Raw genomic sequence first — 16,938 nt, forward strand, 5'->3', positions numbered from 1 at the left:
CCAGGTCCCCACTCACCTTCGGCAGGAGGTTTCTGTCCCGATCTTGTGTGCGTGCGTGTGCAGCGACCCTTTACCACTCAAACTAAGAGTTTGAGTGGTCTAAGGCTCCTCGTGAGGCGGCACTTCTGGTTGTAAACCGGAAGTGCCACGTTGGCGCATGCATGCAGCTGGTCGGCGGGCAGAGGGGCATATTACCGGGGGTTTGCCCGCCACCAGCAGGCACCTGGCATCCCTAGCGACCACTGATGGTCGGAAAAGGCATGCACAATCAAAAGGAAGCACCGGAGCAGTCAGCAGAGCGACCCCGAGGGAAAAAGCCCTGCATAAATGGCCTTAGAGAAAGAAGAATCTAGTGGATTGGTGAAGGTGGAGGAGATGGTTCAAATTTGCTAAGGGAGAAAGTTGGATTCTTGAATTCCTGGGCTCCTGCTCAAAGCTTCAGTCGTATCCTTAAGCTAGCTAAGCCTTGCCATGGGTTTATATTGCACTAGCAATGACGGACTACCTTTGCTTCTTCCTTCCCCCTACCCTCTACAGCCATGATTTCATCGGAGAGTTTGCTACGAGCTACAGGGAGCTCTCCCGTGCCCAGAGCCAGTTCACTGTGTATGAGGTGAGCCCCTCTAAACTGGATATCCATTATCATAAATGCTAGTTCCTTGCACAACTGAATTAATTTGTCAGGCATCCAGTGTGGAATCGTATGCAGATGTTGTACCTAAGAGTTACGGGTTGTTGTTGTTTGGTTTTTAAAAAGCAAGGCCTGTATTGTATCATTGGTAGACAGAGAATCTACAGCAGGGGTGTCAAACTCATTTGTTACGAGGGCCGGATATGACATAAATGTCACTTGGTCGGGCTGGGCCATGCCTCACCAGCCCAGATCGGATCTTGGGGGGGGGGTGACTGCCTCAGCTGGCTCATGGACTGGATAAGAGCTTTCAAGGGGACGGATCTGGCCCATGAGCCTTATGTTTGACCCCCCCCCCTGACCTAGGGGTGAGAGAGAGAGAGAGAGAGACAGACAGACACATGAAGCTGCTTTTTACTGAATCAGACCCTTGGTCCAGACCGGCAGCAGCTCTCCAGGGTCTCAGGCAGAGGCCTTTCATGTCACCTACTTGCCTTGTCCCTTTAAACTGGAGATGCCGGGGATTGAACCTGGGACCTTCTGCATGCCAAGCAGATGCTCTGCCACTGAGCCATGGCCCCTCCCCAGACAGACAGAGAAACTGCCTTATTAGTCATCTACCAAGTTTGTGGCTGAGAACTGAACCTGCCACCTCCCAGACCATTCTCTTAGGCATGGTGCAGCTCTGTGGATGTTTGCCTCTGTGTAGCAGAAAAGCTCCACAGGTTGACTTCTCCCTATCAAATGTCTGTTTAAAGGCACAGGCGCCAGCCGTCGGGTTTATTACCTAGGCAGCGGGCAACTCTCACTCCAGGCTTTACTCTCCGGCCACAACTCCCTGGCTACCGATATCCGAGGAGCCTCATCATTCCTCTCCCTCTACCATTTGGTATTTAGGACAAACCCACCTGGAGCGATGCGGCTTCAGTAAGCTGTTATCGCCACTTTGGGAGATGGCGCACAGTTTAATGAAACCAGCATGATTGATGTAGCTGGTGAAGCACCCACAGGTCTTGAATGTGCTGATTATGATTGATGCTCCTGCCTGTGGAAATATGGGGTGTGCCTTGCTGTAAAGTTGAACCTTAACCCAACCAGCCAGCCAGAAAGGTGCTTTCCAGACCTGGAGGGGGTGGGGTGCTGAAGCAATCCTCCTTTTACACAGCGGTTTGGAGACATTGGGCATTTATGCATGGCTATTTCCTCGAGGTCACCATGCCGACTGCTTCGGGGCTTTGCTTTAATTATGCTCGTATTTTCTGACAGTGAGAGGTTGCCTTACTCTCCCCGTGCATTCCCCCCTCGTTTTCTGGATGCTGGCTAAACATGAATCCAGAAAACACATGCAAAACGCATGGAAATGCATGGGGAGAGCGAGGCGACCTCTGAAGTAGGTGGCGCGGTGACCACGAGGAAACGGCCATGCATAAATGGCCATTGAGAATTCTGTCCTGAAGCAGTGGTGAGATGTGGAGCAAAATGTTGAGGGGAAGGGGCTGAAGTGGCAATGGTATTGTCAGCACAGTAGAAATGTATACCCTGCTTTCCTCCCCAAGGAGGACTCAAACTGGCTTACAACATTGTCCTGTTTTTCTCTATTTTATCCTCACAACAATCCTGTGAAGTAGGTTAAGACGAGAGAAAGCGATGGGATCAAAGTCACCCAGCAAGCTTCTGTGGAAGTGTGGGGATAGGAACCTGGGCCTCCCAGATCCTATTCTGGCCCTCTAACCTCTACACCGTAATGTAGCCCTGGCAGGATTGGGACTAGAGTGGGGTGGGACGTTGTGGCAGAAACACCAGAGGGCCAGTCTGGAGGCAGAGTCAACTGCCAGCTAATGTCTGAGCCAAGAAGGCTATCTGAAGAAGGACAATGGTGTTCCCATGAGCAGAAGGGCCTCCTGGGAAGCCATCAGACTGGAAGGGGCACAGAGAAGCCCTTGGCATGAACTAGGGAATCACAGAAGCAAGACTGGAGCCTGGCTTTTGCCCAAGCAAAGACCTAGAGCAGGCCTGGAAGCATTTCTGGCTTAGTACAATCTAGACAGAACTGTGATGGTGGGAAGAAGAAGAATCTACCACTTAAAGAACCATCAAACCAGCTTACAGTCACCTTCCCCATCCCACAACAGACACCCTGTGAGGTAGGTGGGGCTGAGAGAGCTCTAAGAGAGCTGTGACTAGCCGAAGGTCACCCAGCTGGCTTCATGTGCAGGAGTGGGGAAACAAATCCAGTTTACCAGATTAGCCTCTGCCGCTCATGTAGAGGAGTGGAGAATTGAACCCAGTTCTCCAGATAAGCCTCCACCATCAACTGCCGTCAAGTCACAGATTATTTATAGCGACCCCTTAGGTTTTCAAGGCAAGAGACGTTCGGACGTGGTTTGCAATTGCCTACCTCCGCGTGGGGTGAGAGAGTTCTCAGACGGGATGAAAATGGGATCGATAGAAAGCAGAATAGCCGGCTACTCTGTTCTTGGGTGTCATTCTATTCTCAAGCAGATCTTCTAACAGATGGTCAGGATATGTAATATAAGAAGCTTTCCACTATCTAGTAGTAATGGCTTTGTGGTTAAGGAACACACATGCACTCAGCGGGGAATCGGGGCATTATGCACAACATTATGTACAACATCCCCGTTAAGATATCTCAGCGTCTTGTGACTTGAAAATATTTTTTTCTTCCCCTTATAAATAAAACTTCAGATGCCATGGAGTGGTATAGTGGTTTGAATATTGGACTAGGATCAGGGAGACTTGGGCTCAAATCTCCCTGCCAGAAAACTCACTGGATGACCTTGGGTCAGTCACCCTCTCTGCCTAACCTACCTCACAGGGTTGTTGTGAGGATAAAATATTGAAGGGAGAGCCATGTACGCGGCTTTGAGTTCCTTGAAGAAAGTGCGAAACAAACATGAGACAGACGGACAATGATTAAAATTGGGTAGGCCCACAAGAGGCCAAACGAAATTACTTGAGAGTCAGGATACAGCATGTAGGGTGCCAGTTAGCAGTCCCCAGCTTTAAAGAAAAGATGGGTAGCCCTGCTTTTGTGGAAGGGGTAGGATTAGATGGAGTTTAGTCACTTTGATTGCTGTGGATCTCAGGACGAGACCACGGGGGGCTGTGGAACTGAGTTAGGGGTTACCATGGAGAAAACATCAGTAATGGCGGGCTGAGACACAAAATGGGGGCTGCGACTCAGGGCTGGAGGAGACTCACCTGTCTGTTCTGCTTCAACACTAGGTTTTGAATCCTAGGAAGAAATGCAAGAAAAAGAAATACGTTAACTCGGGGACTGTGAGTATGAGATACTTCTCCCTCCATTACTTGAGAGCCACTGTCGTCCCTCTCCGGAAATGCTTGGCATGAACCGATAAGATGTGGTAGAAAAGAGCAAGAGTCCAGTAGCACCTTAAAGACTAACAAAAATATTTTCTGGCAGGGTATGAGCTTTCGTGAGCCACAGCTCACTTCTTCAGATACCAAATAAGATGTGGGTTACAGCTCATCTCCAAAGATCAGCTCCTCTGAAGAAAATGGATGCTTTGGAGGGTGGACTCTATGGCATTGTACCCCACTGAGGTCCCTGTCCTCCCCAGGCTCTATCCCCAAATCTCCAGGAGTTTCCTAACCTGGATCTGGCAACCTGACACCCCCCATCCCCCACCGATGGCCAGGGGGGGACCTGGCAACCCTCGTCATCTGACATGCAGTCACACTTTAATATATGACCAAGTTAGGCAGAGCTTACATGGCTATAGGGCACAGTGCATCAGGGTGGTGCTGGAGGGTTCCCTCCTTCTCCCTCCTTCAGCAATGGGGCACTTCTATCGGAAAGCTGCTGCTCTAACTGAAGGAGGAAACAGAAGTTTTCTCTAGGCTGGGTTTGTGTCTCCCTGATGCGGCAAGGAAGTGAGGAGAGGCAGCCACATTAGGGAGGAAAGGAGGATTGGGAGGGGTCTTTTGACCACAGTGTAATGGAGCCTTTGCAAATTTCTGGCATAAAAATGGAACCCGTTTGCTTCTGGTGAACACATGAACGCATGAAGCTGCCTTCTACTGAATCAGACCCTCGGTCCATCAAAGTCAGCATTGTCTACTCTGACTGGCAGTGGCTCTCCAGGGTCTCAGGCAGAGGTCTATTCACATCACCTACTTGCCCAGTCCCTTTAACTGGAGATGCTAGGGATTGAGCCTGGGACCTTCTGCCTGCCAAGCAGATGCTCTATTACTGAGCCACAGCAAGTAAATATCACCCTGCCTCACCCCATCCCCCCCAAAACCCTCTCTGAAACCCTTATGACTCCCCACTTCTGCTAGGCTCCTCCAGACCTGTCCCCAAAGCTGCCTCTTTGTCCATGACTGCCTTGCCCACTATCTCTCACAAGGCGTCTTTTCTGTCTCCTCTCTGCAGGTGACCCTTCTGTCGTTCGCGGTGCAGTCCGAATTCACCTTTGTCGATTATATTCGAGGCGGGTGCGTCAGCCGCAAAGCCTGGCGGCTTCCTGGGACCCTGGACTCACATTCCTGGGCCAGCCTCCATCATGGCTTTTAAAAAAAAAATTCTATTTTTAAATTTAATTCTGTTCTTAGTGATTACCTAAATAATTAAAGAAGACATTCCATTTTTCCTGAAATCCGTGGCTTTCGAGGGAGGGAGGCTAGAGGAAGCTGGCTGAGGGGGGCTTTGGGCCGAGGCTTCTGGGGCACTGAGGAACTGCATGTCAGGGGAGATGACACCGGTGATGTTTACAGGGTGACAACATGAGGGGGAAGACAGCTGAGAACGTTGTAGGGGGCTTGCAAGGATGGCAGCGTCTATTTCTCTCCCTCTCTTTCTCTCTCTTCTCTCCCCCACCCCCCAGGACACAGTTGAATTTCACAGTCGCCATTGATTTCACGGCCTCCAACGGTGAGTGCAGCACACCAGTGAGTCTCTATGGGAACCGAGTGACAGATGTGTTGCTTGTAACCAGGCAGCCAAGGACCCTTGGCCACAAGCAGAGACCCCTGGGCTTCAGGCAGTGCCTCTCTTCCCACAAACTGGGAGTAGGAAGCCATGCTGGAATTGAGGGGTGGGGGGGGAGGACTGCGTCCCACTGTACTGGGCACCAAAGAGAAGAGGAGTGGACGTAGAGTGACCACCCATGGGTGACCAAAAGAAAGCAAAAGCCCTCAAAAAATTAGAAGGGGACAACATTTGCACAAGATCTGCATATGCTAATATACATGCATGGATGCAGATTTACACATGTGCTCTAATTTAATAAGAAACACAGTTCACCATAGTGCCAGCTCTGTCTGAGGCATAGGGTTGCCAGGTCCCTCTTCACCACTGGTGGGAGGTTTTGGGGAGGAGCCTGAGGAGGGCGGAGTTTGGGGAGGGGAGGGACTGTCGTGCCATAGAGTCCAGTTGCCAAAGCGGCCATTTTCTCCAAGTGAACTGATCTCTATCGGCTGGAGATCAGTTGTAATAGCAGGAGAGTTGTAATGCCTGGAGGCTGGCAACCCTACTGAGGAAGCATGCAGAGCCCTGCTGCTTGAGTGACAACCTGTCTTTCAAAAGTTTACAAAAAATGTATTAAACAAAAAACTTCCGCCAGTTTTACTGGACAGAAGCAGAATCTGCTTCTTCCGAAGACAGGTATCATACAAGAGGACTGCTTTCTGAAAAAGAGGGCATCTGCCTATCCTAAGCGGAGCTGTGGGAAAAGGATACGGAGGCACTGGGAGCAAACGGCTGCAAAGAAGGGTTAGAGCAGGGGTCTCCAACCTTTTTGAGCCTGCGGGCACATTTCGAATTCTGTCACAGCATGGTGGGTGTAGCGGAGGCGGCCACAAAATGATTGCCACAGCTTAACTTCAGTAACACAGTGTAGATTAGGGTTGCCAGCTCCAGTTTGGGAAATACCTGGGGCTTTAGTGGGTGGAGCCTGACAAGGGCAATGCTTGGTGTGGGGAGGCACTTCAATGGGGTAGAATGCCGTAGCGTCCACCTTCCAAAGCAGCGATTTTCTCTGTCACCTGCCGATCTGTTGTAATAGCAAGAGATCTCCAGCCACCAACTGGAGGTTGGCAACCCTAATGTAGGTCCTTGTGCTGTGGTGGCAGCTGCTGCCAAAGCAATATTTTTAAAAAATCTGCTCAGCCAGTCAAATCTCCAACAATCAATCAGAAGCCTTGCTGGGCGAAAGCCCTACCTGGCCTAGGGTTGCCAGCTCCGCCTTGGGAAATACCTGGAGATTTTTGGGGTGGAGCCCGAGGGGGGATTGGGGAGGGGCTTCAATGCCATAGAGTCCAATTGCCAAAGCGGCCATTTTCTCCAGGTGAACTGATCTCTATTGGCTGGAGATCAGTTGTAATAGCAGGAGATCTCCAGCCACCACCTGGAGGCTGGCAACCCTAACCTGGCCCCGGCCGCTTCCTGATAGCACTTGGCGGCGCCAAGGTGTTTGTTTGTTTGATTGTTTTTTCTGAGTAGTTTCCCAGTGTTGTATGTCCTGGCTGTCAGGGCTATGCCGGGTTTCCAGAACCTCCTCCCAGGCGAGCTCTTAGTCCCAAATGTGGATGCTGAAATAAATGGCGTGAAAAGTGCCACCGGACTCCTGTTTTATTTCCCTTCGTGCAGGGAATCCCTCACAGCCCACCTCCCTCCACTACATGAGCCCCTACCAACTCAGCTCCTACGCCATGGCGCTGAAGGCAGTCGGCGAGATCATCCAGGATTATGACAGCGACAAACTTTTCCCTGCCTACGGCTTTGGAGCCAAAGTCCCACCGGATGGCAAGGTGTCCCACCAGTTCCCTTTGGTAGGTATGGGCTTTACCAGGGGAGGGTTGAATGGGCTGCTTGGCACACACTTGGTTCCAGGGTCACTCCTTGGCATCCCCATTTTAAAAGATCTCCAGTGATAGACCTGGGAAAGGCCTCTGTCCCAGATCCTAGAAACGGTGTCAGTCAAGGTAGCCAGTAATTAGCGAGAGGAACACCTGATCCAATCCATTACAAGGTTTCCAAGTCCCTCTTCGCCGCCGGCGGGATGTTTTTGGGGCGGAACCTGAGGAGGGCGGAGTTTGAAGAGGGGAGGGGCTTCGATGCCATAGAGTCCGATTGCCCAAGCGGCCATTTTCTCCAGGTGATCTGATCTCCACCGGCTGGAGATGAGTTGTCATAGCAGGAGATCTCCAGCTAGTACCTGGAGGTTATAATAAATGGCAGCACGTGGCTTCAAAGATAATGTAATGTGGAAATATACAACTGGGGGGAAAAACAATATTATAGAATATAATAATTCTATTTTTTGGAAAATCCAAAACACAACATATATTCATAAACACTGTGTTGAAAGCCACACAGAAACCTCACTGGGTCTGAAATAAAAAATGTATATATACAGATTGCTTTTAACAACAAAACATGAACAACATGTATACGTGTATACGTGAGCTTTTGTTAAGGCCACAGAAATAATTCTTGAATTTATGTTGTTCATGTTTTGTTGTTAAAAGCAATCTGTATATATACATTTTTTGTTATTTCAGACCCAGTGAGGTTTCTGTGTGGCTTTCAACACAGTGTTTATGAATATATGTTGTGTTTTGGATTTTCCAAAAAATAGAATTATTATATTCTATAATATTGTTTTTTTTCCAGTTGTATATTTCCACATTACATTATCGCTGAAGCCACGTGCTGCCATTTATTACAGTTTCTACTGTTTCCAGCACAGGTATTTTCTTCTTCTAGTACCTGGAGGTTGGCAACCCTAATGACACTGCAGCATCTGATGGAGTCGTTTCGTGTGGAGCTCTGCGGGGAGATATTTCTCGCGACAGAATGGTGCCGCAGGATGTGTCCCGGATATCCGGACTCATTCTTGGACGTCATTTTGTCAGCTTGGACGGTCTTGTTCCCCCAGATGGGGCAGCATCACAAAACTCCATTCAGATCTTACAAAAACACACACGCTCACACATAAAACAAAACACACTTACACAGAGAATGGCTATTACGGTATTGTAATAGTAACATCTTGCAGCGCTGACAGAATAAGTAGTCACAATTAATTTCATTAGTTGCTACAAAACACGCTCTCAATTAATTTTGCAACTGTACAAATAACAAACGTGTCATGATTAGACATCAAAGGCACACTCTTCCGAAGATCATGAGTATTAATGAACTCCAGGGGAAATGCTCTTTGGCTTGGCTCAGTATGAAGGAAGGGCCCATTTTCCTGGCCTTTTAGCTTTCCTTTCATTATTACACTCCTCTAACCAAAGGTCTTGAGCAAAGTCGAAACAATGTGGGCTTTTATTACGTGAGGGGGGTTAGGATTCGCACGGATGATGGGCGGCAAGGCTTAACTGGTAGCAGGACTGACTGATTTCAGAGCTGAGGTTCATCTCTGAAACTCAAAGAGAGTAACCCAGAACATGTACAGAGTGGATTCCTAATAGATAGCAAAAACAAGGAGGGGAACTCAGCCATACAAGTACAGGGAGCCTCAAAATTTTGTCAATGGTTGGTGTGACACACATCCGGAAACATTGATAATTTTACAAGAGGTGCTTGTGTGAGCAAGTTACCATGCTTAAAGACCTATGATTGGTGCTGCTACTGGCCACACAAGATATAAAGGTTTCTAATTTCCAGATGTGTTTTTAATAATCGTGTGTGTGTGTGTGTGTGTGTGTGTAGGGTTGCCAACCTCCAGGTACTAGCTGGAGATCTCCTGCTATTATAACCAGCCAATAGAGATCAGTTCCCTTGGAGAAAATGGCCGTTTTGGCAATTGGACTCTCTGACACTGAAGTCCCTCCCCTCCCCAAACCCTGCCTACCTCAAGCTCCGCCCCAAATACCTCCCACCGGTGGCGAAGAGGTACCTGGCAACCCTATATATACTGAGGAAGGCCCAAGAAGCCAAAACGCATATGGTCTATTGGTCATTTATGTTATGTGAATCATCAATTGTGTTGAATATTCCTGAAACAGTTTACTCTGGTGGTATTATATGTAGCTTGTATTCCAGGCATTGTGTTTTTATCATACCTGTTGTTTACACTTAAGAAATATAATTATTTTAATGAGATTTTATCATTTAGGGCTCAACCTTTGAGGTTCCCGGAGTGAATTCCTCTCAGCACCCAAGTAACCACAGCAGTATGCTCTGAAGTTGGTGGGAAAGGCTGATAGCTCAAAGGTTTTGGCTTCCAAAACTTCATAAGCTTTGGCACCTGATTTCTAGAGCCTCTCTTTCTTAACAGAGTCAAGCTGAAGGAACAATCCTGATTAGGGTTGCCATCTCCAGGTTGGGAAATATCTGGAGATTTTTGGAGCGGAGCCTGAGGAGGGCAGGGTTTGGAGAGAGGAGGGACTTCAATGCCATAGAATCCAATTGCCAAAGCGGACATTTTCTCCAGGGGAACTGATCTCTGTCACCTGGAGATCAGTTGTAATAGCGGGAGATCTCCAGCCACCACCTGGAGGTTGGCAACCCTAATCCCGATGCTCAGTATCTTGCCGTTTGTGGCCTTTATCATTGGCAGAGGCGTCGAGCTATTTGTGTGCCTGAGATCATGCAGTGCAGCCCTGAAACAGGAGCCTCTGTCAGAATAATGAGAATCCTTAATTTTGTTTTTTAAAAGTTTCTAGTCCTCATTTTATTTTTAGAAGCGCAAGTAATTTCCTCTGATGAGGGCTTAGAAAAGTGTCCCACGCGTGCACTTGTGCGGGCGCATACACGCAATCCTGCTTGCTGACCTGCAACCATTCTCTCTGTAGAACAACAATCCGGATAACCCCAGCTGCGTGGGCATCGAAGGAGTGCTGGAATCCTATTTCCAAAGCTTGCGGACTGTGCAGCTGTATGGACCCACCAACTTTGCACCTGTCATCAACCTGGTTGCCCAGTAAGTGGGGAGTGGGGAAACAGGCCAGAGAACAATCTGAAGCCCTAAACTCTGGGCCAAGGTTTCTGAAGGTCTGCTGGTGTATAGCCGGTGAAATGTCACTGGAGTTCATTACCAAGTCAGTGGTGTTCTGTTAATGCAAGGGTCACTGGGTAAGCAGTAGCACTAATAGGGTTGCCAGCTGTGGGTTGGGAAATACGTGGAGAGGGACCTCAGCAGGATATAATGCCAAAGAATCCATCCTCCAAATCAGCCATTTTCTCCAGGGAAACTGATCTGGGTCATCTGGAGATCAATAGTAATAGCAAAAGATGTCCAGGTGCCACCTGGAGGTTGGCAACCCTAAGCACTAAGGATGGCAAGATACATTTTGTGGCGCAACTATTAGCTATAAAGGAAGCCAGGGCCCTCAGTTTGCAAGACCTGAGCAAGGCTGTTAATGATAGGACCTTTTGGAGGACATTGATTCATAGGGTCACCATGAGTCGAAAGCAACTTGACCGCACTTAATATATTCACACACATGCACTTATCCCATCCTGCTTTGCAAATGCATTTGTTAACTGCATCATTACGTTTATAAATAAAAACAGTTGCACAAACATATGTTTAGGCAGACATTCTGTGGCTCATTCTATGCTTTCCGCAAGCAGAAATAGATCACTGGATACCATGAGGTTTTTCCTGGCACAACAGCTTACTGTAATCAAAACACACACCATTCCACTAACTTAATAGCCTTGGCATTAGCAGAATTAGACCGCAAGATAAATGCCATTGTCACATACCTGCCGAGATTATGTTTGAAACGGCCTGAAGTAGCTCCAGGGAACGAGTGAATGGAAGTCCTTGCCAGTCATCCTGATTTCTCGAGACAGCTCCGCACCCCACAGGCATATTACCTGCCCTCCCTTGCCCCATCAAAAATCAGCTTGTTTGTTCCTGAGCTAGAGGGGACTCCTTTGCCCTTTAATTGCTACGTACGTAGCTACTCAGGAGCTATTAGAGAGCTATTTTTTCACATCATATAAGACCTGGGGTGACTCAGTGAAATTGACTGGCAGTAGGTTAATCAAAGACAGAAGAAACAATTTCTGTCCATACTGCACATTAGGCAATTCACTGCCATAAGGTATGTTGATAAAGTAAATGGCTTTTAAAAAGGACTAGATGGGTTCATGGAGGATTAGTCTATTAACAGCCCTGGTGTCGGAATGGAGCCTCCATGTTCAAAGGTAGTATAGCTCTGAACACCAGGTGTCTTGGACAAACAGGGGAGGGCTCTTGTCTTTGTGTCCTGTAACCAACCTAGAAGCATCTGGATAGCCAGTGTCGGGAAAAGAACCCGGACTAAATGGATTTCTCATCTGAGGTCTGAGAAGTCCCCTGTTCAAATCTGGCCTCTGCCCCAGACTCAGTAGGTGGCCTTCGCCGTGCCAGTCTCGTTCCATCTTGTCCCCTCTCTTTGCAATATGACCATAATAATACCAGCCTTACAGGGCTGTCGTAAGGAAACACTGAAATGATCTTTGGGTCCTCTCCACAGGTCAGCTGGTGAGGTTAGCGATGGGTCGCAGTATTACGTCCTCCTCATCATCACGGATGGGGTCATCTCCGACATGACGCCAACGAAGGAAGCCATTGTGGCCGTAAGTCTGACCCTTCTCCCAGCGCAGCAGGAGGGGAAGCAAGAATGATGTTACCCGCCATGAGCCTGGTCTTGGCCGGGGAGGGCGGGTTATAAATTGAATGAATGAATGAATAAATAAATAACAGCCTCACAGCTCAGGGGAGCGCAGAAGAGCTCTGAAGGTGACGTTGGACAGATCAGCAATCTCCCTCTTCCCAAAACTGACTTGCAATGCAGGAGTCAAGGAAGGTCCCTTTGTGGCCACCAAGAGAGGGGTATCGGTAGGGGACAAAATGCCAAGGGCACTGGTCACTGTGGGGCCCATGGAGTTGGGTAAATCATCTGATTTATTTTCATGTGATATTGGAGTTGGGTATGAGTGGTGTGGAGTGGGGGCCCAGAGGGAATCTCAGTTTTGTGGGGCTTATATGGCTCTCAGAAGCTCCGTTCCCTTACAAGTTTCTGGGGGGGAAATTATCATTTTTGAAAGTATGCGGGTATTAAACACTAAGACTGGGAGATATTGATGTGTCCCACTGAATCAAGAAACAATTCAACCCCCTAAGATTAGAAGATTAGAAGAATAGGAATGTAGGCATGATAGAGGCTTGACAGAGAAAAGTTTGGCTTTTGTTGTAAGAATTTTTTTTAAAAAAAATATTTGTAGCTAGAGAACAGGTAGTAATTTCTTAACTAGATTTATATTCGATACAAACAAAAATGGAAGTATCTTTTTGTCTCTGTGTTTGTATTTGTATTTTTTCTTTTCTTTTCCTTTTTATTCTGTTTATCATATTGATGTAATTCTGTTTATTGTCTTGATGTTAATAATTTAATGAAATTCGGGAGGGGGAGAAACAATTCCACCCCATGACTGCTAAAAGCAGGTCAAGTCCTACACTTTGCCCATTGAACTATCCTGGCTCCCACGATTACAAAAGAAACAAACTAATATTTGTTATTGAAGGGCTGTGGCTCAGTGATAGAGCGCAGGTGGTCCCAGGTTCAATCCCCAGCATTTCCAGTTAAGGGCCTAGACAGTAGGTGATCCTGCCTGAGATCCTGGAGAGTTGCTGCCCATCAGGATAGACTGTGCTAACCTGGACAGACCTGAGGTCTGATTCAGTCCAAGGCAGCATTTACATTCATGTGTAGCTCATAAACTACATTTTCTTTGAGTTGTATTTCCTGGTCCCACTGGGCTCCTCAGTCTCTGTGGCCTGGCACATGAATAGATCTATGTTGACTCAAAGTTTATCAGCCTATCAATTTAAGAATAGCCTTTCTCACAGGACTGTTGTGCAATTGCAGGGACATAATGCATTGGGCAAATACATAATTAGCTATGCTAAAACACTAGCAGATGTGGAACTGTTGTCATCATGCTCTCTGCTGAATATCTGAGTTTAACAGAATGACAGCATGGCTGTCTGGAAGAAGGACTGAAATTATGATTACTCTGACTCATATAATGATGCAGGATCAGAGTAGCTTGACTTATGCAGTGGGGAAGTAAGGTTTTATTTATATATTTCATCTGCACTCTGTCTTTTGCCCCAATGGGAACGCAAAACAGTATGCATCACTTTCCTCTCCTCCATCTTATCATCACAACAACCCTGTGAAGTAGGCTGATAGCATGTGCGACCGGCCTAAGTTCACTCAGCAAGCTTCCACGGCAGAGCGGGGGATTCGAACCTGGTCCTCTCAGTTCCAACTCTCTAATCACTACACCACACTCGCTCTCAAGTTATCTATCCTATTCAGGAACAGGGGTGTGTGTGTGTGTGTGTGTGTGTGTGTGTGTGTGTGTGTGTGTGAGAGAGAGAGAGAGAGAGAGAGAGAGAGAGAGAGAGAGAGAGAAACCCCCAGACACTGTAAAGGGTACAGCTCAGGCAATAATATTTTCCCCACAGGCTTCTTCTTTGCCTATGTCCATCATCATCGTGGGAGTCGGCCCTGCTGATTTTTTGGGTAAGTTTTGACATCCAGATACAGACCAGGAATTGATGAACCCAGGCAATTGTCTTGCTGCTTTGGTGAGTCTATAGGGTGACCTGGTATCACAACCGGTAGCCACTTTACACCCACTTTACACCCACTTTACACATCAATCAGCCATGTGGCCAAAAAAGTCCACCTGACTGTGGAGAACCATCCACTGGAGCTGATGCTTGATCTCCCGTCTGTGCTTCCCGGATCCCAGGGTGCATGCTGGCATTAGTGCGCTGAGATGTACCCCGTCGTTGGGGGAGGGTGGCATTGAGCCAGGAGGGTGGTGGCAGACCTCAGCATTATGATTGTGTCATCCTCAGCCATGGAAGAGCTGGATGGAGATGAGGTGCGAGTCTCCTCCAGGGGGCGCTATGCAGAGAGAGACATTGTGCAGGTAACTCTTCCAGGTGAATGTGGGGTGGGAGCGGTTCACCAGGAAAGGTTCATGCGGGTCCTTTCCTGGCTTGTTTCTCTGTAGCCTTGTTGACACTTTGAGGCCACCTAAGGCATGTTCAGAGGCCTGCTAACAACAACAACGATTCATTTAGGAAATCTGTACGCTGCCCCTCCAGACCTGTTTGAGGTAGCGCACAACCACAACAATAAAACAAATAAAGAGACAAAATAAAAACTAGTCAATGAAACAAGCAATGAAATGAATAAATAAAATCAAGTCGATAAAAACAGGACAGCATAAAAGCGCATAAAACAAATATAGCAGCCTAAAATGATATTGATAAGACTGTTGTAGTTTGAGTTGCAGTTTAAGAGGGAGGGCACCTTGGCCATCTTCTGGGCATGAAGTATGGGTCACTGGGTGTGTGTGTGTGGGAGGTAGTTTGGAATATCCTGGGTTGTGCAGGGGGTTGGACTAGATAACCCTGGTGGTCCCTTCCAACTCTATGATTCTATGATTCTATGAGTAGGGTTGCCAACCTTCAGGTACTAGCTGGAGATCTCTTGCTATTACAACTGATCTCCATTCGATGGAGATCAGTTCACCTGGAGAAAACGGCTGCTTTGGCAATTGGACTCTATGACATTGAAGCCCCTCCCCTCCCCAAACCCCACCCTCCTCAGGCTCCTCCTCAAAAACCTCCCACTGGTGGCGAAGAGGGACCTGGCAACCCTAGTTATAAGCAACAGTCATATTCTCTTGGAGGTCTTTCAGTGTTCATTGCCAGGCATCAAGTGAGGAGGAGAGAGGATATTTCCCCTTCATTTCCTTCCTCATCAGTTTCTTTACTCCTCAGCTATTTTGGTAATATCTGCCAAAGCGACAGTAAAGGCTTTACATACCTGCCCATCTTTCAGAACCCCAAAGAACTCAGATAGGGACGGAGAGCTCTATACTCCTGCCCTGCCACACTTGTCACCCTTAATACTGCTAAGAGGCACACCCATCCTGGATATATGAAAATACTTGTATTCTTAGCCTGAAAAGAGAGGATTGGAAAAAAATGACGAGCTCACTGAAAGTGTTTGGTTTAAGTAGTGAGGAATCTAAACGAATTGAGTGGGCATGAGGCTGAGGGCAAGCCTCCTCTGATCTTGCGTTTCTCTTCCCTTTCTGCTGCCGTCGACACCAAGCCGCGTTCTGGGATGGACTGGGGAAAGATGGATTCAGTCCAACCGAGCCCTCACTTTTCTCTGTCTCTCCTGCTGTTACAGTTTGTGCCCTTCCGGGACTACATCGACCACTCAGGGAACCAGGTGTTAAGCATGGCGCGCCTGGCCAAGGATGTGTTAGCCGAAGTCCCCGAACAACTCCTCTCCTACATGAAGATGTACGACATCAAGCCCCTCTCCTCCAGTTCACAGTAGCACCGCCCTCTGTGCAGCCTGAGCCAACGGGAAGCTTCTGCTCCAGCCGGGACTGAGATGACCCTTACCGGTTGGGCAACACGGGGCCCGTTTCCACTCTCTTGTCCAGAGCTGGCTAGATCCTGGGGGAGGGGGGATCTCTGCGGGGAGGCAGGTAGGCTACGGACTGCATGTCTCGCACAAGGGCCGAGACACCAGCACAAAAAGCATGAGCCCACCCAGAATCGCACAGGGATGACTCCACTAAGCAGCCCCGGCAAGGGACGTGAGTGGATGCAAAGGAAGGCTGGAAGGACCCGGGCATCTTGCTGGGGCCCTGGGGTGGTGTTTCTGTCAGGCCAAATTTGCTAAATAAGGTGCCATTTAGCTCTGTTCTGCCTGGATATTGACAATAAAACCATCCTTGGTCCCAGGAATTCCCACTCATGTTTTTTTTTACTTGTTCCTAGGAGTGACCCTGCTGCTTCCTCTGGGGTCAAGATGCAATGCCAGATGAAACTTTTTACAATAATCTCCTTTAGGGGTCTTTTAAAAACTGTTTGTTTCACAGCAAAGCCTTCAATGGGAAATGCCTAGGGTTGTCAGGTCCCCCCTCCTTACTGGCAGGAGCTTCGTTGGGGTGGTACTGGGGTGGGCAATCTGTGCCATAACGTTCGTGGGCCGCGATGATGTCACTTCTGGGTTTACCCCGGAAGTGCCAGCACCATACAGGACACTCTAGCGCATTCCTCCAAAAACTCTATGGAAACCAATAATCTCCTTTAGGGGGTCTTTTAAAAACTGTGTTTGTTTCGCAGCAAAGCCTTTGATGGGAAATGCCTGGGATTGCCAGGACCCCCCTCCATAGAGTTTGGGGGTGGTCGTGCTAGAGCATCCCCATCATGATGCCGGCTCTTCTGGGGTAAGCATGGAAGTGACATAATCGCACCACGCACTCCATG

At 48.2% G+C, this 16,938-nt stretch overlaps 1 protein-coding gene across 2 annotated transcripts in view; it reads left to right on the top strand.

The window, feature by feature from the left end:
• The window catches only part of CPNE9 (copine family member 9), a 71,120-nt gene extending 55,044 nt beyond the window's left edge, over positions 1-16,076 (top strand). For both annotated transcript variants that reach the window (XM_056851900.1, XM_056851908.1), the window contains 10 exons: positions 538-613; positions 3,878-3,931; positions 5,049-5,110; positions 5,500-5,546; positions 7,263-7,444; positions 10,421-10,548; positions 12,095-12,197; positions 14,095-14,152; positions 14,494-14,567; positions 15,845-16,076. In XM_056851900.1, the coding sequence (XP_056707878.1) occupies positions 538-613; positions 3,878-3,931; positions 5,049-5,110; positions 5,500-5,546; positions 7,263-7,444; positions 10,421-10,548; positions 12,095-12,197; positions 14,095-14,152; positions 14,494-14,567; positions 15,845-15,997 (937 nt within the window). In that variant the 3' untranslated portion in view covers positions 15,998-16,076. The remainder of the gene's footprint in view (positions 1-537; positions 614-3,877; positions 3,932-5,048; positions 5,111-5,499; positions 5,547-7,262; positions 7,445-10,420; positions 10,549-12,094; positions 12,198-14,094; positions 14,153-14,493; positions 14,568-15,844) is intronic.
• The last annotated feature ends 862 nt before the right edge of the window (positions 16,077-16,938 follow it).

This window comes from Euleptes europaea, chromosome 1 (assembly GCF_029931775.1).
Source record: "Euleptes europaea isolate rEulEur1 chromosome 1, rEulEur1.hap1, whole genome shotgun sequence".
Taxonomy (NCBI): Eukaryota; Metazoa; Chordata; class Lepidosauria; order Squamata; family Sphaerodactylidae; genus Euleptes; species Euleptes europaea.